At 41.2% G+C, this 24,793-nt stretch overlaps 1 protein-coding gene across 5 annotated transcripts in view; it reads left to right on the top strand.

Annotated features, from left to right (window-relative positions):
• Window positions 1-740: 740 nt before the first annotated feature.
• NUDT9 (nudix hydrolase 9) overlaps window positions 741-24,793 on the top strand; it is a 44,024-nt gene continuing 19,971 nt past the window's right edge. The window contains exons 1-5 of one of the 5 annotated variants that reach the window (XM_069093717.1): window positions 741-931; window positions 7,806-8,045; window positions 10,563-10,658; window positions 11,876-11,962; window positions 17,791-17,902. In XM_069093717.1, coding sequence (XP_068949818.1) covers window positions 798-931; window positions 7,806-8,045; window positions 10,563-10,658; window positions 11,876-11,962; window positions 17,791-17,902 — 669 coding nt within the window. In that variant the 5' untranslated portion in view covers window positions 741-797. The remainder of the gene's footprint in view (window positions 932-7,805; window positions 8,046-10,562; window positions 10,659-11,875; window positions 11,963-17,790; window positions 17,903-24,793) is intronic. The other 4 variants (XM_069093728.1, XM_069093735.1, XM_069093706.1 and 1 more) reach the window with 4 other exon arrangements.

The raw sequence follows: 24,793 nt of genomic DNA on the forward strand, positions 1-24,793 counted from the left end.
ATCTTTAAACAAGTTTTGGACGGTAAAGAGATTGGCAGCTGTTGCTATGTGGCAGATTCCAGCAGCTCTGCTTCTCCTCGCCCGCTTTCCCCCCCCTTATTTTAGCTGAGTGCAGAGATGACGTCATGCACTTTTGCATGTGTTGCAAAAACACATCTCTAATCCGACACCTCTGCAAAGGGTCTCAATTATACTTTCTCCATTCTTTTCACTAGAATGCCACCTGCTTCCACCTTCCCCAAATTGGGAGACAAAACCAGGTCAGCCAACTCTTGTCTCGGGCCACTTCCTCCCATCACAAAATCTGCCCACCTCTGAACCGTGTCCCAGGAAGCCTCCAAGTTGCCCGCTCCTCCCCGCCCTGCCCAAACACGCACGCGCAGTGAAGACTCCGGAATGGAGCGCCAACCCCCCCCCCCTCCCGGCGCCTGCGTAGTGAAAACTCCGGGATGGTGTTTCCCAATCTTCCCGCGCGCCTGCGCACGGCCGTGACGTCACGACGCTCCGTGGCGTGGGTCGGGGGTCGGGCCGTGAGGTCGCCACGAGGGCGGGGGTCGCGGGCACTTCCCCGGCCGCGAGGCTGGGCTGGCCGAGGAGCCCCCGGAGGCGCCTGGGGGTCTCCGCCGGCGCTGCCGCTGCCGAGCGGGTGTGACGGAGATAGATGAGGAGCCCGCCCCCGCGCAGGGGCTGCAGAGCGGCCGGTCCTAGCGCCGCCCGCCGCCCCCTGGCGGGCCGCCCCGGCAGCCCGAGCCCGCGGCCCGAGTGGCCTAGCCCCCCGAAGCGAATCCGGGACGCCGATGGCAGCGCGCGGCCTGGCCCAGGCTCTAGCTACCGTGTGCCTCAGCGCGAGCCTGTCCTGGGTGACCGGCGGGGCCCCCGGCGGCCGCGGCTCGGCTCCTCTGCATTTTCTGGGGCGAGGGCCGCCCTACAGGTACCTCGCGAGGCCGCCCCCGACCCTCCGGGCATGCCCCAGGCCGAGGGCGCCCGGGTGCGGGGAGGGGCCTGGGCTCTGCCCACCCGGCTGCTGCCGGGGCCGAGGGCGAGCTGAGCCCCCCCGCTGGGCGCCCCCCCGCTGTGCCCGCCGCTTTGGCCCGGGTCCTTCCCCGTCTGGCCCAAATCAGCCCTAGTTGAACCATTTCCCGAGCCTCCCCAGGCGCTCTAGACACGGGGTGGGGGTGGCGGAGGGCGATGCACACGAGCCAGGAAGCGTGCGTGGCTTTTAAGAAGCAATTCTTATAGTAACTATCTTTGTGATTATGCAAGTTACAAATATACCATATATAAGCATAATTACAAGTTGCAGTTATAATTATTTAGCCTTTTATTCTTCCTCAATTACACGTGAAAACAGGTTTGTTTTTTTTTTTAACAATCTTTAAAAAAAATTTTGAGTTCCAAATTCTCTTCCTCCCCATACTCCTCGATGGGAAGGCAAACAATTTGGTGTAGGTTATACGTGCGTAGTGATGCACAGCATTTACATCGTTTTTGATTGGGCAGATCCAGAAGTGACGCTTTTGCCTCTAAAGTGTCAAAAAAAAACAACAGAATTACCCTATTCATTTCTATAGATACTATGTTTTAATGGAGGGCTTTGTTTCCTTATTTGCTGTCAGGTTTCACTCCCGATAGCGAGGTATACAGTTACTTTGTGTTTGTGTGAATATATGTGTGTGTGTGTGTGTGTATATATATATTGTGTATGTGCGTATAATACACATAAGGATGGAAGTTGGAAGTCCTAAGCCATCTCTGCTTCCCGGTTCTTATGCTCCAAACTCAATGAAACAGATCCCTAAGTGTGCCCATTCCTCTGGTCAAAAGAAAAACACTATAGGAAAGATCCTAGTTAACCATTAAGACCATAACTCGAGACCTTATTTAACTGTTTTAAGACTTCCAGGTTCCACCCTAGAAACATTGTTGCCAGTGTTTTAAAAGCTTAAGGATGTGAAAAGAAACTTTGCCTTGATCCAAGAAAACAGTTCTGCATTTGAAAACACTCCCGTGAGCCCCACCTCCCAAGGTTGTATACAGAAGCACACCCTTGAGGCTTGCTGGTGCCGTGGATAGAGTGGGAGCCCTGGTCCTCTGAGGTCCTCCTTGTTGTGTGACCCTGTTAGCCTTTGTGCCTCCTCTGCAAACTGAGTTGGAGAAGGAAATGGCGACCACTCCAGGATCTTTGCCAGAAAAACCCCAGTTGGGCTTGCAAATTGTTGGACACCATTGAGCAACAAAAGAAAGAAGACCTCAGTGCCAGTGCCACAATTGCTATCTGCTGGCTATATCATTCACTTATCTTCCCAGTTATTAAGTCAACAAGCTTTAATTAAGCATTTATTATGTGCCAAGCCTGGTGCTAAAAGCTAGGAGGAATACAAAGACAAAAAACAGGGACAGCTTGCAAACTGAACCTGCTAGACGTCTGCAGTGGGAGATAATCTCCCAGGGAAAGCATTTGCTGTGCAGGAAGGGGCAGCTAGGCAGGGGAAGAGCAGGAAAGGCCCCTTGAAGAAGGTGGGATTTGAACTGAGTCTTGAAGGAAACCAGGGACTCCAGGAGGCAGAAGTGAAAAGATCATTGCAGGCATGGGGAAGTTGGGAGATGGATTGTTGCATGTGAGGATCAAGCAGAAGACCATTGGTTGTTGGATCGTAGACTGATAGAAGTGAGAAGACTGGAAAGAGAGGAAGATGAACAGTTTATGAAGGGCTTTAAAAGTCAAGCAGTATATTTCATGGGGGGATCGTGAGGGCTGCTGTTCGAGAGGAGAAAAGGGGCACATACTGGAGATGTGAATTGTCTGCAGATGAGATACATAGGCTGAGTGCAAGGGGGGAGGTAAAGGGATTCCAAGGTTGTGAGGTGAGGAGGATCACGATGCTTTCAGAAGGAATAGGAAGATTCAGAAAAGAGGAGTGTGTTTTGGAGAATGGTAAGGTTCTCTTTTGGACCTGTTGAGTTTGTGGTGTCAGCAGAACAATTCAAGCTCTCTAGAAGCACCTTCCTTTTGATAGTTCTAAACTAGACATCAGGAGAGAGAGTAGAGTAGGACATCTTAGAATCATCTGCATAGATAAGAGAATTGAACCTGTTGGGTGAATTTAGACATCAGTTTGATAATACCAATAAGTCAGCATGAATCAGGGTACAAGTTTTATTATATTCAGAGAATGTGTGATCTACCCCACCAGTTGGTGATGAGAATGTGCACCCTTAAGCATTATGCTAGTAATATTTCTATATTGGGGCAGCAAGATGTCTCAGTGGATATAGTGTTGGGTCTGGCTTCAGGAAGATCCGAGTTCAAATGCACCCTCAGATATATAGTAGCTGTGTGACCCTGGTATTACTTAAACTCTGCCTCAGTCCATTGAAGAAGGAAATGGCAAACCACTCCAGTGTCTTTGCCGAGAAAAAAAAAATCTAATAAAAAAAATTCTAATAGATTGACTTTCTAGCTTCCAAGCTGCTTTTGAAGTAGTGATTTCCTAGATAATACCACTTAAACCTGCAAATAACAAGACTTAGTATGATTTGGTAAGGCCAGACAAAGCCTTCCATTAATGAGTTCAGAAAAACCTGGTAAGTTTTATATGAACTGATGCTGAGTGAAGGGAGCAGAACCAGGAGAACACTACATTAGTAACAGCCACATTGTGCAGTGACTGACTTTGATAGACTTAGCTCTTCTCAGCAATGAAAGGACCTAAAACAACTCCAAAAGACTCATGATGGAAACTGCCATTCAAATCCAGAGAAAGAGATATGGAGTCTGAATATAGATCAAAGCATTCCACTTACTCTTTCTTTGTCTTGTTTTGCTTCTTTCACATGGTTCCTCCCATTCATTCTAATTCTTCTATACAACACGACTAATGTGAAAATGTTTAATAAGTATATATAGAGCCTATATAGGATTGCACGCCATCTTGGGGAGGAGAGAGGGGAAGGAGGCAGAGAAAATTAAAAACTTATGGAAGTGAATGTTGAAAATTAAAAATGAGTTAATTTGTAAAAAAGTAGCTCATATCCTAGCAGTCTAAAAATATTTTGCCTAAATGCCAAATTTTAAATATATTGTCTATTAGAGTCTGTTTTTCTTACAGAGAGTCAAATAAGACAATTGACTTAATAGGGAAAAACATATCTTTAAATGAGACTGCATTGCAATTTTGTTTAGGGCAAATCCAGTAAAACCTAGTCTGAACTTACAATGAAAATTGGTACCAAGGAGAATCTCAGTTTTGCCAAGGCCCATTCACTGTCAGCACTTCAAATTCCAGACCCTTCCACCTTCAGTGAGTCTACTGCTAAAGATCAGGGTAATTAGAGTCTTGCATTTTCAGCTCCTCTTTTGGGGCCGCATGAGGGTCTTTCAAAGCAGGAATTTGCTAGCTTAATCCAGGTTATATTGTAATGAAATTATTCATACATGCATATATTATGTGAATATTAATATATCATCTGAACATTCACGTATATAAATATTCATATATTTCTATATAGAAATATATGGATATATAATATATGAATCTATGGACATATATTCTCCTCATAATGAACATAGCCTTTTATTGAACCTTTAGGGACAGAATTTTAATGTTTTTGTTGTTCCGCTGTGTCTGACTCTTCATGACCCCATTGGGGGTTTTCTTGGCACAGATCCTGGAGTGGTTTGCCACTTCTTTCTCCAGCTCATTTTACAGGTGAGGACCTGAAGCAAACAGGTTAAGTGTTTGCCCAGTCACACAGCTAGTAAATATTTGAGGCCAGAGTTGAATTCAGGAAGATGAGTCCTGATTGCGGCCCTGGTATTCTATCCACTGCACCACCTAGCTGCCCCAATTTTAGTATACTAAAGTAATTCATTCCATGCTACAAATATGTTTATCCACTTGGTAAATGTTGTAACTGAATAGAATACTGACGATTTAAAATCATACTACATGATTCCAGCTATTTTTCCACATCAAAAAATATAAAAAAATAGATGAAATAAAACTTGGAGAACATGAGAAATCACAGAAATAGCTTTTAGCTAAGGAGGAAACAAACACTAAATAATCTTACATGCACAAAATTCTTGTTCTTCAATCCAAATGAGTTACAAGACTGAACTTAGGTTTTTCTGTAATACTAAATTCTCAGGTGTTACTTATTTATTTTTTGACCTATGTGGGACGTTTTGGCAGGCAAAGATGAGGACCTGCTTTATGCCAACGTGGGTAAAGAAAATCACTAGTTTTATATACCTGCCCTTTGGGAAGTCTAAACTCTTCCTTCTCATTGCCTTCTAATTAAGCCTTACATCCAAACAATCTTTAATCCTCTTTTAACTTTGTTTCTTTCTAGGGACTTTGATCAAAGTATTCCAAAACTGCATCTTTCTTTTTCCACAGTACTTTTTAGCCTTTCACTTCCTTGCTCCCTTTATTTGTTATGTTTTTAATTCCCAGTCATATCCTAGTCTATCTACTAAACTTTGCCATTTTTCAGTCATTTCTCAGTCATGTCTGAATATTTACGACTCCATTTGGGGTTTTCTTGGCAGAGATAATGGAGTGGTTTACCATTTCCTTCTCTAGCTCATTTTACAGATGAGGAAACTGAGACAAACAGGGTGAAGTGACTTGCCCAGGGTCACACAGCTAGTATGTGTCTTAGGTCAGATTTTAATTTAGGATGATCATTCTTCTTGACTCCAGGCTTGGTGCTCTATCCACTGTGCCACCTAGCTGCTCACATCTACAAAACTAATTTTCTTTATGATGCTGAAATCTTTTCAAATTGGCACGTTTTTATTATGTAATATCAGTTAATTGCAAAATTTTACTTTTTCCTGGTAAAAATGGAAATTTCTATGAGTTTGAAGAAAACATCTCTCTAGAGGAGTAATCTTAGAGGTCAAAAAAGTTACAGTGCTGAATAGAGACTGTCCTCAGTCGGCATTTTAGTCAACAGTAGGATAAGACCATTGATCCTATCTTGAAGGAGGACTTCACTATATTAAACCCCTCCTGCAGTGTATTCCAAGTCCTTCTGGGTGACTTTGCTTCTCCTTCACTTGGTCAATAAGATAGAGGCAGCTAGGAGGTGAAGGAATAGATGGATAGATTGGGTTCAGGAGGAGCTGTGTTCAGAACTCAGCTCAGATGCTAGCTGAGTGACCGGGGGCAGCCCACTGAGCTGCTGAGAGCTTCTGTTTCCTCATCTGTAAAATGAGGATGATAAAACCTCTCCCTCAGGGCTGTTCTGAGGCTTAGATGAAATAATAGTTGTAAAGTTCTTGGCATATAATAAGAGCTATATAAATATTGGCTAGTATTATTCTGCTAAATTATTCACAGAATAACACAGGGATGAGGTAAAACACACTTGTAAAATTAAATTTAGCCTATTTCAAATAATTTGCGTTGATTTAAACAAACCTCTTTCCAAGGTGGAGCGGAGGGTTAATTGTATTGGGTGGTTCTTAAGCACCACATAAATTTATTTATTTGTTAAGAACTTATCGTGTTTCAAGTAATCTGCCAAGTGCTAGGTTTACAAAGAAAGGCAAAGCATGATTTCTATCTTTCAGGAGAGCACATTCTAATAGGAGAGACAACACATACACACACACATATATACACATATGTATTAGTATAAATGGAAGTTAATCTCTGAGGAAAGGCACTAACATTGTGTGTTTGTAGAAGGGGGAGAGGAGGAACCACCAGCAAAGGCTCCTTGAAGGTTTGAGGGGAGTTTTGAAGGAGGTCAAGGCGAGTGAGCAGGAGGAGGGCATGCCCGGCAGGTAGGTCTGCCAGCAGAATGGCTGTTTGGAGTCTGGAGATGGAATGTTCTATGTGAGGAATAGCTGGATTGTAATGTACATGGCGGGAGTATACATAGGAAAGATAGAAGGGTTCCAGGTTGTGAAAGGCTTTGAATGCCAAACATAGGATATTTTATACCAAAGACAAATGGGGAGCCACAGTTCATTGAGTTGGGGGGGGGGCCCACAGAACATTGACCTCTTTTGTTTCCTGATCTTTGTGCTTCAGGGAAATCACTTTGGCAGCTGAGTGGAGGGCAGAGTGGAATTGAGGCCATGCAACTAAGTAGAGTTGTTGAGGGCCTGTACCAGTGTGTAGGCTATTGGTGGAGAGAAAGGAGATATTAGAGATATTATGAATGAAAGTAGTAATGACAACTCTTGACAATAGGTAAGATATGTTGAGTGAGTGCAGATGATGTGTGAAGGATGCGACCAAGGTTGTGAGCCTGGGTGATTTCTAGAACACAGGGAAGGAAAGGACTTGGAAGGAAGTGGAGTTTTGCCTTGGACATCGAATTTGAGATGCCCATGGGCCATCCAGTTTGGGCTATTCAGAAAACAGTTGGTGATGTGTGGCTGATGCTCCAGAGAGGAACTAGTGCTGAATATATAATTCTGGAAATGATCTGAATAGAGGGGGAAAAGTGCCCAGAAGAGAGTCTTGGGAAACACCTAAGGTTAGTGGATATGACTTGGATGGAGATTCAGCAGAGGAGGCTGAGGAAGGATAGTCAGATGGGTGGGAGGTGAGCAAGGAGAGAGCAGTGTTAGGAAAACCTAGAGAAGAGAGCCTGTTCTGGAGAAGAGGACTGTGCTTAATACAGATGTTTATTGAATGTATGGGAAATATGAGATGATGTTGTTAATTTCAGTTTTTAAAGTATTTGAAAAAATGATGCTTTCAGATCTTCCAAGGCAGGTTTTTTTTTAACTTTAATTTTAAGGAGTATCTATGTAACACCTTTATCTTTTTTTCTTTTAGTAGTTCATTTTCATCACATCTGTTCCATCAAAGCCCAGTCATTATGTCAGCTTCAAATGGTGCTGATGAAAATTCCCACAACAAGGCTCGGACATCACCTTATCCAGGTTCAAAAGTCGAACGTAGTCAGGTACCCAATGAGAAAGTGGGCTGGCTTGTTGAGTGGCAGGAGTATAATCCCGTGGAATATACTGCAGTCTCTGTCTTGGCTGGCCCCATGTGGGCAGATCCACAGATCAGGTAAATAATTTAAGTATAAATGTAGCAATATGAACCTTAATTTAGGGGTAATGAAATTATTAGTAAATTGGAAGTTTAAGTACTGAACGTGGCAGTTGTTAATTTTTCACGTTTGTTTTTAATTCCTTTGTCATACTGATATATAGTGCTTGATTGTTTTGCCCCTTTTTGTCATGATCTAGATATATAGTATTAGCTGTGTAACAGTATATCAGTATTTATCAGGTTTATTGGTCTGTTCCTCAATCTGGGCATATATCACAGTGATAATTTTCTTACATGTCCTAGTTTAATATTTAAGGAGTATATGTAATCCCAAATTGTTGTGTAGGAGCCCTCAGGATGAAAAAAGAAGGAATTATAAAAGGACTGAAAAATGAAAAGAAAGCTTAACAGACAGGAGAAAATCTTCAAGAAAAGTAAAGAGAAAATTTCATCTAAATTCATAGCGGTGCAGAACTTATTCACATATGTAAACCATTTACAAAAAAATCTGCAAATTTATCTGCATGGAGTTAATGCAGATATATTCTCGAGTCAGCATTCCATCCGGCCCTTCTGTTATTAAATAAAGGCTAAAACTAGTCAGATGGACGCAATTTTAGAGTAATTGTGATTAGCAAAGAGCACTAGGGGTTTTATCACTGGTAAGTTGTATTCATTTCTGTGTCTTGATTGGAATTTCTTGTATCTTTCTCCTCTCCATTCATGACTACTTCTTCAGTGCTTCCATCCATGATTCCAGGGTCTAATTGATCCTGCAAGCCCTAGCAATGCAGATCACAACCTTGTTTTATTTTCATCTGTTATCCTTTGTTTTCTTGGTTTTTCTGAAAATTTATTAATGAACCATTGAGCATTTATTAAGTACCTGCTTTGTGTCAGGTGTTAGGAGTACAAATACCCAGCTCTTAAGGCCCACCTATTTTTACACCTGCAACAAATTGTCCAAGATGTATGTGATGATTGACAAGCTTGAATTTAATGTGTTCAAAACAGCTCGTTATCTTCCTCCCTAATTCCCCGCCCCTCCTTCCCCAAGTTCCTCGAACTTCTTCCACCTGCTAGAGTCACCTTACTCCCAGCTTGCTTTGTATCTCTTTGCATAGCCCCACATATCCACTTGTTGGTTATCAATGCTCCTTGTGAATGAGGACTGTTTCCCTTTTGTCTTTGTTTTCTCTGTCTGGCACAGTGCTTGTGAATCTCATTTAGGAGTCCCTGAAATGTTGTGGAGCTTATCGTGATGAGCAGAATGTCATTTGAAACAGGAACAACTGGCAGGCTTTACCATCTATAAGCAATTATTCTTCTCTTGGGTTTTTTTTTTGTAGTGGCTGCCCTCTGTAATGGTGGCAAATACCTTTGGCAAGCATATGTATCTCTATTTTATTCCGTGATATTTATAATCAGAGCCAAATTGTTTTTGTTGTTTCAGGGAACCTTATGATCTTAATATGGGCGTAAGAAGCGCCTGTAAGGTGGTATTTTGCTTTGCAAAATATGCTGTGTTTTTGTCAGATAGTAAACAAGATGGGATTTTAATTTTTTGTACCTTTTAAAGTCATTTGTGTGTCTAGCCTATCTGGGGTGTGCTTAGATTCAGTCTCAGGAAATATCTTTGGTCTCTTTCTGGAGCTGCACTCACTTTGGTAACGAGCCTTTTCTTATTTGTTAAGATTGGTCAGTTTCATTTTTTTTGTGTGTCATTACTAATTCTAATTCCCTTCTTGAAAAAGGTATTTGTGATGAAGCAGTTGTGAGACTTTTGTATAGGCTACACCTCTCTGTATTCTTTTGTTTCCTGATTTTGAATCTCACTTCATGATGTATTTTCCTCTGTCCTCTTCTATTACATTGAAGTTAAAAAATATTAAAATATATGTCAACAATTGGGAGCATCTTATGAAGTTCTTCATAGAATTTCTCCACCTCCTCATCTTTTGCAATAGATAATATTTAAATATTAGGAGATTAGTAAAATAGATAGAAAACTGGCTTCCTAGGCAAGATAACCTAGGCCCAGGTCCTGTTTCTGCTCTGCACTGGTTTTATGAACCTAGACAAGTCATTTAAATCTCTTAGTGCCCCAGGTGACTCTGGTAAGATGTAGTTGCAGAACAGTTGCTGATCTGCACAGTAGATGGAATTTCTTCTCCAAGGAACTTTCTAAACTGATGAAATCTAGACTGGGGTAAAAAAGATGCTAGCACAAAAGTTTAAGACATGATTTAATGAATGTTACCTTTAAAGTCATTATAATGTGTTGACTGTATTTATTAGTAAGCTACACAAATGATCTGTGTAAAAATTAAAGCATAAATTATTTTTGTTCTTCGCTATTTGGAAGTGAAATATGCATGTGAATATGAAAAGTGGAAGTCAACTTTTAGAAGCAGATAGAAGCAATTCTCTTTCAGTATAAACTATCTTTGAAGAATAACAGGTTGGTTTTTAAATACTTGGAAATATAAAATTAGCAATACTTATTTAGCACTGTTTTTATTTTCTTTATAGTGAAAGAAATTTTTCTCCAAAGTTTAATGAAAAGGATGGACATGTTGAACGAAAGAGCCAGAATGGCTTGTATGAGATTGAAAATGGACGACCTAGGTGGGTATTGTGACTGAACCATCAGTTGTTTCTGGAGTTATATAACTAGTTTATTGAGTAACTTTGAAGGGAATTGATTTTAAAGTTATAAATTTAGTGCATATTTTGAACTTATGTGGTCAACTAAACGTATAAAAATAAAGATAAAACTTTTTTTTTACTTTGTACAACAAAATCACATTTTAAAATAGATTTGAGAACAAGATTGCTGTATTTATTTATTTATTTTTAACATTTTTCTATTATAAATGAATGATTTTTCCTCAAAACAATACAACTAAATTTGTGGATTCACATCTGTGCTATGGAATGATTTCCGTGCATCTTAAAAAAAAAGGGGTGAAATAACTGCCAAAGAGAAATAGGCATTTGAAAGAGACCCAGCCAGACAATGCAATACAGGGGAATCATGGGAACTATAACAAATTGGAATGATTGTTAATAAGGAAATTTTATCACTGCATCTTGGTTGCTTGAGTTTTCAAAAAACATTTTACCTGGAAGAAATTTATTGAGTCATTGAATTACTACAATTTGTTGAGTCTCAGTCAACTTTTTAAGTTATATTTTATTTCTTAAATTTTGTGAAATCACCATTTCTGAGATTTTGCTGTGAAAAACTTTGTATGGTATCATGACTGTTATTATTAAATGTTACACTTTGTGCTGGTCAGTGTATGTGATGAGTAATAAAATACTCTTTCCACCTGGGAAAAAAACCTGACATTTTAAAAGTGAAACAAAATTTGCATATTTAATAAGCACATTTGTTTTTGGTTATAGATATGAATTTGGGGGGGTGAGGGGAAGAGAGTAAGCAAGAAAAGAGGGTAGTCAGGGTTATTCTAAATCATCTGGATAGACAAGTCACAGCATCAAACAGATGAGTGCTTGTTATCTCACCCAGTCATTTGGTTATAACCCAGCCTGAGAGGTGTGGGTTCAAAGTGAAATAATCACAGGACATTTTGTGATTGATAGGTAGCTTCTTTAGTTAGTGAAATCTCTCTTTTGCATCAAATCCAGGAGGTAAAATAGAATAGAGCAAGATAAGGTTAAAAACCAAATGATTAATAAATATCAATGAGCCATAAAATTCGAGAAATGATTTTCTGCTGGTTGCTGTTATTCTTTCTTTGAGTTATGCTGATTGGGCTCTATTTGGAAATAAAAAGAAAATTTTAAATTGAAATTGCTGTCTTGTTTTTCTCTTCTAGAAATCCAGCAGGTCGGACAGGATTGATTGGCCGGGGACTTTTGGGACGTTGGGGCCCGAACCATGCTGCAGATCCCATCATTACTAGGTAAAAATTCAGGAACTTTAAAAGTAAAGAAATGAAAGGATTTAGAAAAACAAACCATCCTTAAACTGTTACTGTATTTTCTATACTAATGCCCAGCATAGTGTCTTTCACATTTGTTGTTGTTCAGTCATTTTTCAGTCACGTCCAGATTCTTTGTGAGCCCATTTATGGGTTTTCTTTGGCAGAGATACTGGAGTGGTTGCCATTTCCTTCCTCAGTTCATTTTGTAGCCTCCTATATAGTTGATGCTAAGTAAACATTTGTTTGAATTGAAAATGCATTCTAAGGGGTAGCTAGGTGGCTCAGTGAATAGAGCACTAGCCCTGCAGTCAGGAGGACTTGAGTTCAAATCCTGCCCAGACACTTAACACTTACTAGCTGTATGACCTTGGGTAAGTCACTTAACCCCAATTACCCTGCCTTCCCTCCTCCAAAAAGGAAAAAAAAATGTTTAGGGGCGGCCAGGTGGCCGCAGTGAGTAAGAGTACCAGCCCCAGAGTTGGGAGACCTGGGATCAAATCCAGTCTCAGATACTTAGCACCACACCCAGAAATAACTGGCTATGTAACCTGGAGCAAGTTACTTAACCCCAATTGCTTAATAAAAAAAAAAATGCATTCTAAATGTACTGTAGCTTTATATTACATAATTGTATTTACCATGGCCCATTATGTACAGCATAGTGTAGGGCAGAGGTGTCACACGTAGTCTACAACACTCCCAAGCGTGGCCAAAACCAGATTAAAGATATAACTGGGATGTAGTTAACAAAAGAAATAAAAAAACAGTAAATCAGATAATGCTGAGTCAGCATGTGTCCCACAAGGATCCTTATGTATGGATTAGGGGCCCCCAATTCTGTTTGATTCCAAAACCACTTCTTCACTAGATAAGAGAGTTGGCTTCAGAGTCAGCACTTGGTTGGCACAGGTTTTAGACTTCTGTGGAGAAGTTGTCTGGGATGGCTCAGCTGTACATCTTTTTTGCTGCTCCGCCATCTTGTCCTTACTCATCTCCTTCATTTTTCACCTCCAGCTTCCCTGTCTGTTTTTCATTCCTTTATAAGAATATAAACTTCTTGAGGGAAGGCGCTGCCTCACTTGTGTTTAGCACAGTTCCTGGCACATAGTAAGCACTTAATAAATGCCTTTTTCGTTTATCTATTCATTTACTCATTCATTCCTTCATGGTTGTGCCCTCAGCAGTAAGAGGGAAGTTCAGAAGAGGGGAGAGTTTGGATATAAAGACAGTGAGTTTGTTTTGGACATACTAAGTTTGAAAGTCCTCTAGCACATCCATTTTGAAATGTCAAGTAGGAGGCATCTAGTTGGTGATGTGGATGTGGAGATTAGAAGAAGGACTAGGGTTGGAAAAAGAGATCTGGGAATCATTTGCTTTGAGATGGTGATTGAACTTGGTGCTGATGAACATACCACCAAGTAAGATAATATAAAGAGGGCTCAAGGCAAGAAGTGCTGCTTTTTCTACCTCCATTTGTATTCACCCATGGTCTTGACCATGCTTCTTACCTTCTCTGATTCTTGGGTTTCCTCACATGAGTATATCTTCATAACCTCGGACATTCTGTCTTCCCTCTATTATTTACTTCAATAAGTCTACATATACAGAGCTATCTTGCAAGTGAGGGTCTCCCCTCCCCAGTGACACCTTTGAGGTTATATTTATCTTCTTGTCCCAGGACTCCTAATTGATCATGCTCAAAGCTTGAGCTTTGTGCATTTACATATAAACATTTGAAACTATAGATTTTTCGCTTGGCTCCTTTCTTGGATGTTGTTTCTTGTCATCTTCTGCCTAATAAAGGCTTGTTGATTAGTCATATATTGGACATATAAAAATTATTGCAATAACATAATTTTTACTGCTTATGTAGTGGACCTACAATGAAGGCAAACTTTTATTACATCTTTTTGGAATTTCAGTAAATGGACCTCATTTCTCCTGGTTGAGAACCAGCTCAAGACTGCTCTATATAGACTTCAGCTTTGTAGCAATTCATGTTTGTCAGTCTGTTAATTCCCACGCCTTCCATTTCATCTGAGGCACACACCGAGTTGGTCATGCCCATGGTCATGCCGTCACCCACAAGTGTTTTTCCGTATTTGTGAACTCTGAATTTTATTTATGATCATAATCTTTTATCATTCTGTTTCTTCCTCTGCCTTAAGACCTCTAACCCTATTAGATGGCACAGTGGACAGAGCACTGGACCTGGAGTCAGGAAGACCTCAGTTCATTATCTGGCTCCAGACACTAGCTGTATGATCCAGGACAATTCAGTTAGTCTCTAACTGCCTCAGTTTCCTCAACTGTAAAATGGGAATAATAATAGCACCTAGTTCCTGATTATTGTGGGGATAAAATGAGATAATGTGTATAAAGCACTTTGTAAACCTTAAAGTATTATATACATATGATTTTTCAGTTGTTTTGGCTCATGTCCGACTCTTTGTGATCCCATGTAGCGTTTTCTTGGCAAAGATACTGAAGTGGTTTGCACTTTCCTTCTCCAGGTCATTTTACAGATGAGGAACCTGATGCAAGCAGGGTTAAGTGACTTGCCCAGGGTCACACAGCCGGTACCTGTCTGAGGCCGGATTTGAACTCAGGAATGAGTCTTCTTGACTCCAGACTTGGCGCTCTATCTTTTGTGCTAGCTAGTTGCCCTAACATATAAATATTAGGAATTATTATTTCTCCTTACTTGGACCTCTAATTTCTTAACATCTCGGTTCTTTCCAAAGCACCGAGAATACTCTCTTCCCTTCCCCGTCTTTACCCCTTTGTGATTCATTTCAACTCTGCACTATCATCTGTTGTAGGAACTTATGGTGTTTAGGGGTGGGGATCTGTGGCCTCGAAGTCACATGTGGCCCTCTAGGTCCTCAAGTGGTCAAACTTCACAAGACAATTCCTTTTATTAAGGGGATTTATTCTGTGAAGGTTGGATTCAATCATAGGGCCACACTTGAGGACCTAGAGGGCCACGTGTGGCCTTGAGGCTGCAGGTTCTCCAACCCTGATCTATACCATAGGTTTCCAGAGTTGGTGATATTGCCCTGTTGGGGGTGCTTGAGGTGCTTGGGGGAAATAGTAGCCTTGGGTACAGTTGGGGGGTGTTGAATAAAAATGAGGAGGCAGTGGAAGTATAAGGAAAGAAGAGAAGATGAGGAAATTTTGAAAAACCTTTAGTACATGTTCCAACTATTGTATAACAGAGTTAAAGTTGTAGTATTATTTTCCAAATAAACACACAAAATGCAGTTTATAACTGATCAGTGGCCAAGTGTGTTGACAGGTCTTAACAAGCAAGTGTTGGCAGGCAAGTGTGTCGTGCATTGTTGGGAAGTCCAGCATGCATAGGCACAAACAAGTGTAATATATAATGACTTATTTACAGTATAGTGCTATATGGTTACATGATGCAATATTGCATCATCAAAATTTCAATGCAGGAAAAAACTCACAAATTTACAATAAATTATTAAATTTAGGATGTCATTTAAAAAAATGTTTTGTTTTTTTGAAATGATGCAGATTTCAAAGAAAAAACATTAAAGGGTTAAAGAAAGTAGATTTCCAGGAAGACACAGATTATAATTTTTTTTTTAAAAGGTTGCTGTAGGCCAAATAAATTTGGGAACCTCTGAGCTACACTCAGGTCCCTTCCCTCTTATACAGTTGGTGATGATGCCTTACTAAGCCCCTTAGGTTAGTTCCCCCCATTTGTAGTCTTTTCTCTTATTCATAGTCTATTGAACAGAGCTAAAGAAAATTATGAAATTGTTGTGAGTAGATCTGTTACAAATTTGTGTTACAGAATCTCAACTGGGTCCTCACTGAAGGACGGTAATCCTTTTACACTTCTGTAATTGACAATCTATATACTTACTCACCACAAAGACTATTCTAGACCTTCTCACATCTCTTTAAACCTCCCGTGACACTCCCTTCCCCCATATTCTCAGTTCAGGGTCTTATCTCATAACTTTAGAAAAGGCCATTTTAAGAGCTCCCTTTTTTCCCTTCCTCCTTTTTATCTGAGATCACTCGGATGTCTTTCCCCACGATCTCCTCTTTCACTTTCCTAGCTCACTTGAGAGCTGGGCCTTCTTTTTTTTTTTTTTTTTTTAAGCATTTGGGGTTAAGTAATGTGCTCAAGGTTACATGGTCAGGTGTTTCTGGGTGGGTGCTAAGTGTCTGAGCCGGGATCCCAGGTTATCCCATCTCTGGGGCTGGTGCTCTCACTGTGCTGCCTGGCTGCCCCGAGAGCTGGGCCTTCTTGAAAAGGCAAAACACCTCTCCAGGCAGCCTCGATCCCATTCTGTCCCATGATCTGCGGCAGAATGCCCCTTCTGTGAATTTCCATTCTCTCCCATTTTCAGTTTCTTTCTATCTTCTGGTTATTTCACTCCCATGTCTCCCCATCCTTAAAAAAAACTGTCGCTTGATCCAGTCATACTAACCAGCTGTTATTTTATATCTCTCTTCCTTTTTTTGTGGCTAAATACCTTGAGAGAGCCATCCCTAATTGGTGCCTCCATGCCCTTTCCTCTTACTTTTTTCTAAACACTCTCCAGCATTGATCTGACTTCTTTGAACTGAAGCTACTCTTTCCAGAGTGACCGGTGATCTCCTACTTGCCAAATGTAATGGACTTTTCTCAGGTCCCTGCTTTCTTGACTCCCTGCAGCCTTTGACAGTCTTGGTCATCTTCTCCTGGGCTCTCTCTGGCCATGCCCCTAACTTTGGGTGTCCCCAAGACTTTGTCCTGACAGCTCTTTTTTCCCCTGTGTGCTCTGGCTTAGTGATCTCAGCTCCCACAGGTTCACTTATCATTGCTACGCAGATGAGTCTCAGATCTATTTGTTTAACTCTGATTCTGTTTGTTTGTCAAGTTCTGACTTCTCATTTCTAGTCTAGCATCATCAATTCCCTGTTGGACATCGAAAATTGGATGTCCTGTAGACGTCTTGATTACATGTGTCCCAAAACAACTTAGTATTTCTCCTCTCCAAGCCCTGTCCTTCTCCAATTTCCTATCCTTGTTGGGGGTACTCCTCTCGTCCTAGTCACCTGAGCATCAAGGCCTTGTCATTTCAGAATCATTTGATGGAACAGGGGATATTTGCCTGAGAGAAGAGACTTGGGGCAAAGGCAGGGTGGGGAACATCGTAACAGAACTATGAGCATTAGTTTCAAGTTGTAGCAGGGTACATTTTGGGTTGATGTGTGGAAAATCTCCGGCCATTTAGAACTTTCCAGAAGTGCACTGAGCTGGCCTTAGGCTAGGTATTTCAATTTCACCCTCCTTAAAAATCTTTAAGAGAAATCTGGAAAACTATTTGTTATGTTATTTAAAAAAAATTCCTTTTACAGGTACAGATGGCTTCTGGGACCCATAATTCTCTGAAAATGAAATTATTGTGCTCTTTCTAAATCGGTGTTTGTGTTATACCATAGATTTCCTAAGCACTCTTTGTAGTGCCCTGAATGTTAAAGAACTACATCTATTCTCAATAATAAGAAAATTAGTAATAAGAGGACTATAGATTTCTGGTGTAGTTTTGCACTGGTATTAAATTCAAATAATAATAATAATAATAATAATGATAGTCATGTAACGGTCAGACACTGACCATTGCTATTCTAATTCACAAATGGAAGTTGGCTGACTTCAATGAAATTGAATTTGTGCTTTGCTTATAATAACTGAGGTTGCTATTATTGCTATTATTTATTCTTAAGTTTATATAGATTCTGGTCTACTTTATTTTAGGTTAAAAGACTTTTATTATTATTTTCAGGTGGAAAAGGGACAGCAGTGGAAATAAAGTCATTCACCCTCATTCTGGGAAAAATATCTTACAGTTTGTAGCAATCAAAAGGAAAGACTGTGGAGAATGGGCAATCCCAGGGGTAAGAATTAAAAATAAGTAGAAATAATATTTTTCAAGTTTATTAAAAGTTTTGTTACTGAATTAATAACCACTAATAAAGATAAATAAGCAAATAAACTTATATAATAAGAAATAAAAATTCAGAATGTGCAAAACAGAACTGATTATCTGTATCCCTAAACCTATGCCTTTTCTAACCTTGCCTGTCATTATCTAAAATACCACATCCTTCCAGTCATCCAGGTTTGCAGTCTGGGTGTCAGACTCAACTCCTCCCTCTCCTATATTCGCTGCAGAATCTTGTCACTGCTCTTCTCTTGGCATCTCTTTCATGTGTCCCCTTCTCTCCATTGTCTAAGCCTTCATCATTTTTTTTTTCTTTTTGGAGGGCAATTGGGGTTAAGTGACTTGTCCAAAGTCACACGGCTAGTAAGTGTGTCAAGTGTCTGAGGCTGGATTTGAACTCAGGTCCTCCTGACTCCAGGGCTGGTGCTCTATTCGCTACACCATCTAGCCGCCCCAGCCTTCATCATTCTTAACTGGACTGGTTGAGAGCCTTCTGGTGAACCTGCCTCAAGTGTCTTTTAGTCTATTCTGTCTTCCGTGAAGCTGCCAAAGTTGTTTTTCAAAAGCATAGGTCTGACCCTGTTATCCCTGGGCTTACGGAGCCTACGTGGCTTCCTGTTAAATAACTTCAAGATCAAATGTTAGATTCTTTGGCACTTAAAGGTTTTCTCAGCCCGGCCCCTTCTTACCTTGTTAGACTTGATTCATCTCCACCCCTTTCTGTTCTATGCTATTTTCTATTCTTTGCACAGAACACTTCATCTCCATTTCTTTGCGGTGGCTGTCTCCCCTTCCCGGAACGCTCTGCTCCAATCTCTCCAGACTCTGGTTTCCTTCAAGACTTAGCTTAAAATGCCACCTGATACAGCAGGTCTTTCCTGTTCTCCCCTCCCCTCTGCCTCATGCTTCTAGAGTCTTCACCTCTGACATGGCCTTCTGTCCAGTGTGTTTATCTCATGAACTTATTTATACACTTGCTGTGTCCACTGTTAGAATGGAAGTACTTTTAGGGTAAGGACTGTTTCACTTTTGTCATCGCTTTCCCAGTACTCAGCACAGTGACTGTCACTTTAAGACATGTTTGCTGAGAGTTGTTTGATTAGTTTGGATTTCCTAAGGTCATAAAATTCACTTAGAGCTATTAGTAACATCTGTAGTCATCAGGTCATAGAATCTTATAATTGTAATGTCATATAATAGTTAAAATGATTACCTTTTTTGGTTCAGTTATTTTTCAGCTCTGTCTGATTTTTTGTGATCCCATTTGGGGTTTTCTTGGCAGAGATACTGGAGTGGTTTTCCCATTTCCTTCTCCAGCTCATTTTTACAGATGAGGAAACTAAGGCAAACAGGGTGAAGTGACTTGCCCAGGGTCACACAGCTAGTAAGTGTCTGAGGCCAGATTTGTACTCAGGAAGTTGTCGTTCTGATTCCAGGCCTAGCCCTGTATTTGCTACACCACCTAGCTGTCCCAAATAATTACATTAATATAGACTTTAAGGTTTACAGAGTGCTTTACAGCCATTCTTTCATTCAGAACTGGGGAGACTACAAGAGGTCTTCTATTCCAGTCCTTTCATGTAGTGAATGAAGAAAGATCTAGGTTCAGTCTTGCCCAAGTTACACAGAAATGGCCAGGATTTGAACCCAGTTGCTCCTTAAATTTTTATATTTGAGAGAAACTCCTTTAATATGTCCCCAATTTACTTTTTAAATTTGGGAACCCTTCACATTGACCTCACTTGTTTATTCATACATTTCAGTCCTTTCTCTTTTTTTTTGCCTTTTGGAGAGCAATTGGGGTTAAGTAATTTGCCCAAGGTCACATGGCTAGTTTTTTTTTGTGTGGGTGTTAAGTGTCTGAGGCTGCAATTGAACTCGGGTTCTCCTGACTCCGGGGCCGGAGCTTTACTCATTGCACCACCTAGCCTCCCCTCATTTCAGTTATTTCACTACTATGCTTTGCTCATGTCATCACCCAACCTTGAGTACCCTTCTAACTCCCTTCATTTATCTACTTTATTTCTTGTGGGCTGGTGCAAGTTTTATGAAACTTACCGTTAGTACTCCAGCCTATTTTGACCCCCCCCTTTATATTTTATTATTTATTTGGGACTTAAGCAAACATGTACTTAGTCATATATTATCTGAGTTTCCAGATTATAGGGAACTATCTTATTTGCCATCTTTTTGTACTCTTTAGTTGTGATGATGTCTAACCTATTTGTATTTTCATGTGTTACATATTTTCTTTCTAATTAAAGACAGATTTTTTTCATATTTCTCATATAATGTTATGCATATAGTATGTACTTAGTAAAAACTGGTTGAATCAATGAATCTTTTTTTTTCTTTTTTTTAAATGCTTTATTAACTTCTGATTTACATCGTTTGTTTCCGCCAGATTTTGAGTTACAAATTTTCTCCCCGTTTTTCCCACCCCCAAAACAGCAGTCCCACAGGATATCCCCACCTCTGATCTGCTCTCTCCCATATTTTCTCCCATACCCGTTGCAACTTTTCCAGTGGATCTCTATGCCTCAGTGCCTGTATATCTTTTTTTTTTCTTAATAACATGTAAAATGGTATTAATAATAGTATATATATATATATATACAGACACACACACACACACACACACACACATATATATATATATATATACATATATTTGAATATTTGATTTTAAAACTTTCAATTCCAGATTCATTCCCTTCCTCCCCTGCCACCCACCCCCACTGGGGAGACAAGCAGTTCAGTATAGGTTGTACATGTGCGGCTAATGCAAAACAATAACATAGTAGATGTATTATAAAAGACTGACTATATTTCCCTCCCTCCTATCCCACATCCCACTTGTTCTATTCTCTACTTTGATCCTGTCCCTTTTCAAAAGTGCGTGCTTCCAACTTCCTTTCCCCCCCAGCCTGCCCTCTCTTCCATCATCCCCCCTCACATCCCCTTCCTCCCCTATCCTCCTGGAGGGTGAGATCCCCTATTTAGTGTGTATTTCCCTCCCTCCTCAAGCCAGATTCAATAGGAATAAGGTTGACCCATTCCCTTTTGCCTTCCTATTCTTCCCCTCCATTGTAACCATTTTCCCTTGCCTCTTCTGTATGAGATAGTTGCCCCACTCTGTCTCTCCCCATCTCCTCTCATTATATTCCTCTCACCTCTTAATTTCACCTTTTAAGTATCATCCCTTCCTGTTAAATTGGTCCCGTGCCCTCTATCTATGTATACCTGTAAACATATATACACACATTCACATATGTATTCATATGCCCGCATACCCTCATATAAAGACATATATATATATATAATATATATATTTCTAATCCCTTCAGCTACTGAGAAAAGTTTCATAAGTTACAATTATTGTTTTTCCATGTAGGAATGTTAATAGTTCAACTTTGGCCAGGTGGCTCAGCAAGCAAGAGCACCGGCCCCAGTGCCGGGATGACCCGGATCAAATCCGGGCCCAGATACCCAGCACCACACCCAGAAACAACAACTGGCCGGGCAACCCCGAGCAAGCCACTCAACCCCGATTGCTTCAAAAAAAAAAATAGTTCAACTTTGATAAGTTCCTTATGATTTCTTTTCCCTGTTTACCTTCTCATGCTTCTCTTGCTTCTTGTATCTGAATGTCAAATTTTCTATTCAACTCTGGTTTTTTCAGCAAGAATGCTTGAAAGTCCTGTATTCCACTGAATGACCATATTTTCCCCTGAAACATGATAATTTTGCTGGGTAGGTGACTCTTGGTTTTAATCCCAGCTCCCTTGACCTCCGGAATATCACATTCCAGGCCCTTCGATCCCTCAGTGTAGAAGCTGCCAGATCCTGGGTTATCCTGATTGTGTTTCCACAATATTCAAATTGTTTCTTCCTGGCTGCTTGTAATATTCTCTCCTTAATCTGGGAATTCTGGAACCTGGCTATAATATTCCTAGTAGGAGTTTTCTTTTTGGGATCTTTTTCAGGAGGTGATCAGTGGATTCTTTCAACCTCTATTTTGCCCTCTCGTTCTAAAACATCAGGGCAGTTTTCTTTGAGAACTTCCTGGAGGATGCTTTCCAGGCTCTTACTTTGGTCATGGCTCTCAGGCAGTCCAATAATTTTTAAATTATCTCTCCTGGATTTATTTTCCAGGTCAGTGGTTTTTTCCCATGAGGTATTTTACATTGCCTTCTATTCTTTCATTTGTTTGGCTCATAAAGTCATTAGCTTCCATTTGCTCCAATCTAATTCTGAAGCAATGATTCTCCTCAGTGAGCTTTTGAGATTCTTTTTCCATCTGGCAAATTCGACTTTTTAAGGCATTCTTCTCCTCATTGCCTTTCTGAGCCTCCTTTGCCATTTGAGTTAGTCTGTTTTTTAAGGTATTATTTTCTTCAGTCAGGCTGTTGACTCTCATTTCATAATTTTCTTGCATTGTTCTCATTTCTCTTCCCAATTTTTCCTCCACTTCTCTTATCTGCTTCTTAAGGTCCTCTATGGCCTGTAACCAGCTTGTATTTTCCTTTGAAGCTTTTGGTGCAGGAGTTCTGACTTCACTGATTTCCTCCTGTTCCATGCCTTGCTCCTTCTTATCCCCAAAATAGGAGTGTAATGTTGGAATCTTCTGTCTGCTTTGTTTCCTTTGCCTGCTCATTTTGCCACTCAATTATTTGACTTTTGGGCTTTTAGCCACAGTAGGACTCTGCCACCAGACAGGGGAGTTTTCGTCCCAAACGCTGGGGTTTTCTCAGCTGCCGGAGGTATTAGATGGGTGCCCTCTCTGAGGTCTCCACACACTCTGGCAAGCTGGACACACACCCCAGGACCTCCACCCTAGACTGCAATCCAGAGCCAAGCAGGTTAAAGCAAGAGCGATTGATTACCCCTCAGACTGGTGCTTGGTCCCCCTACACTCTGCAGGCCAGGAGCTGAAGCTGCCACGTGGCGCTGGCAGGCTGTGCCAGTGTCTCAGCGGTTTCTCGCCCCGGGGGTAAAAGCCACGCACTCCCACTTACTGGGTCCCAAAGTCCAGAATGCACTGGCCTCTCACCTTGTCCTTCGCATCTATGTATTGATAAATCTGGAAACGGCCACAGCTGCTGCTGATCTGGAGTCCCTCTGGCAGGCGGCTGGTCAGGCCCGCCCTGGGGCTAAAGCCTCGGTGTGGTGCTGGGCTCGGCTCCCAGAGCGCTGCGCTGGCTGATTCCTGCCGGCCTGCCGGGCTGTTCTCTGCGGGAGGTTAGCTTCTCTGTGTCATTTTGTGGGTTCTGCAGCTCCAAAGTTTGTTTAGAGTCCCCTTTTTACATGGATTGGGGAGGGTGGAAGCCGGAGCCGCGGGAGGGTAGTGCTTCTACTCCGCCATCTTGAATCAATGAATCTTAAAGATTAAAAGGTTCTGAGAACTGGATATACCTGTTTAATTTTAGGATTTTACATTTCCTTCCTATTAATTCTCTTTAATTCAAACTGATGTTTTGTTTGAAAGATAAAAGAGTATGTGGCAAAGTGAAACTGCACCAGTAATCACTGCAGAGGTCTAGGGATATCTCCTTGGGGCACAGACTCACTTATGTGAGCAAGGTAGTTTTATCACTTCAGTGACAGATCTCATCCATTTGGATTAAGATAGGAAATGGAGAATAAAAGTTTCCTGTATGTATGTTTGAGTATAGCTTCCTTCACTGATAGGATGGATGTGGATTAAACTGTTTGTTTCACTTCCTCTTCCTGAGTCTGTTTCTTCATCTGTAAAATGAGAAAAATGACAATAGTTTTACTACCTTGTGGAATTGTTGTGGAGACAGTGCTTTGAAAACTGTAAAACTGCAGAATTTAAGGTTCAGCAAGCATTAACTGCCTGCTGTGTGCAGGGTCCTGTGCCTGCACAGGGTGAGTTATTGCTGGTGCTTTTGCTCTGCAGTCTGTCATCTTCTGAGGTTGCCTGGAGTCCAAAAGGTTCCGTCCCTTGACCTCAGTCACATTTGATGTTATGGCCCAAGGCAGGGTGTCTGAGCTGTCATCTAGTCAGGACTGTCATCTCACAGAGGAACATCCCGAGGCTCAGAGAAATTAGGTCATTTGCCCAGGACTGTGTGACCAGTAAGTAGAGGATCAACGACTTGAACTCAGAGCTTTTGACTAGTAAGATGAGTAGCTGTGTTTTTAATTTTAATTTAATTTAATCATTTAGGTTTGATCCCCCAAAAAGACACCTGCACTTTGCGTTTCTACTCCCTGTCTCTCATTCACTTCCCGACTCTCTTCCTGCCATATGAAATGCTGGAGCTGCTCTCCCCATGATCACCAGTGGTTTCTGAGTTAAGTAGAAGGGCCTTTCTTCTGGCTTGATCGCGCGTCGCCTTGCTCCAGATGCTCCCCACTCTCTGCCGCTCCCTCTTCCCGGAGAGCCTTTGCCTCTCTGACATCACTCTTCACCCTCCTTTCGTTCGGCTGACCCTTCTTTTGTACGTCCTCCTCTCTCTCTTTCACACTCTGGGCAGGTTTCTCCCAAAGCTCTTTTTTGGACTTTTTTTCCTTCATTCTCTGTCCTCTTGGTGATTTGCTCCTGTGGAGTCCGTGGCCATTTCTTTCAAAAGCTGTAGCTCTTTTCCTAACATCTTCCCTGAACTTTAGTCTTGTGCTGCATATTACATCTTTCTGTCTGGATATATTCTTGGCATCTCCAGCTGGCCATCCCTCCTCCAGACTTGTCATTTCTCTTGTTGGTGCCATGTGTCCTTCCCGCCACCTGCGTTCACAGCCTGAAGTCACCTTTGGCTCTCACTTCTCCTTCATCCACTGATGGCAAGTCCTACTCATCCCCCCTCCACCGCAGCGCTCA

The sequence above is a fragment of the Petaurus breviceps genome, unplaced genomic scaffold, assembly GCF_028583685.1.
Source record: "Petaurus breviceps papuanus isolate PSGF00001 unplaced genomic scaffold, PetGlider_PUasm1.0 126, whole genome shotgun sequence".
NCBI lineage: Eukaryota > Metazoa > Chordata > Mammalia > Diprotodontia > Petauridae > Petaurus > Petaurus breviceps.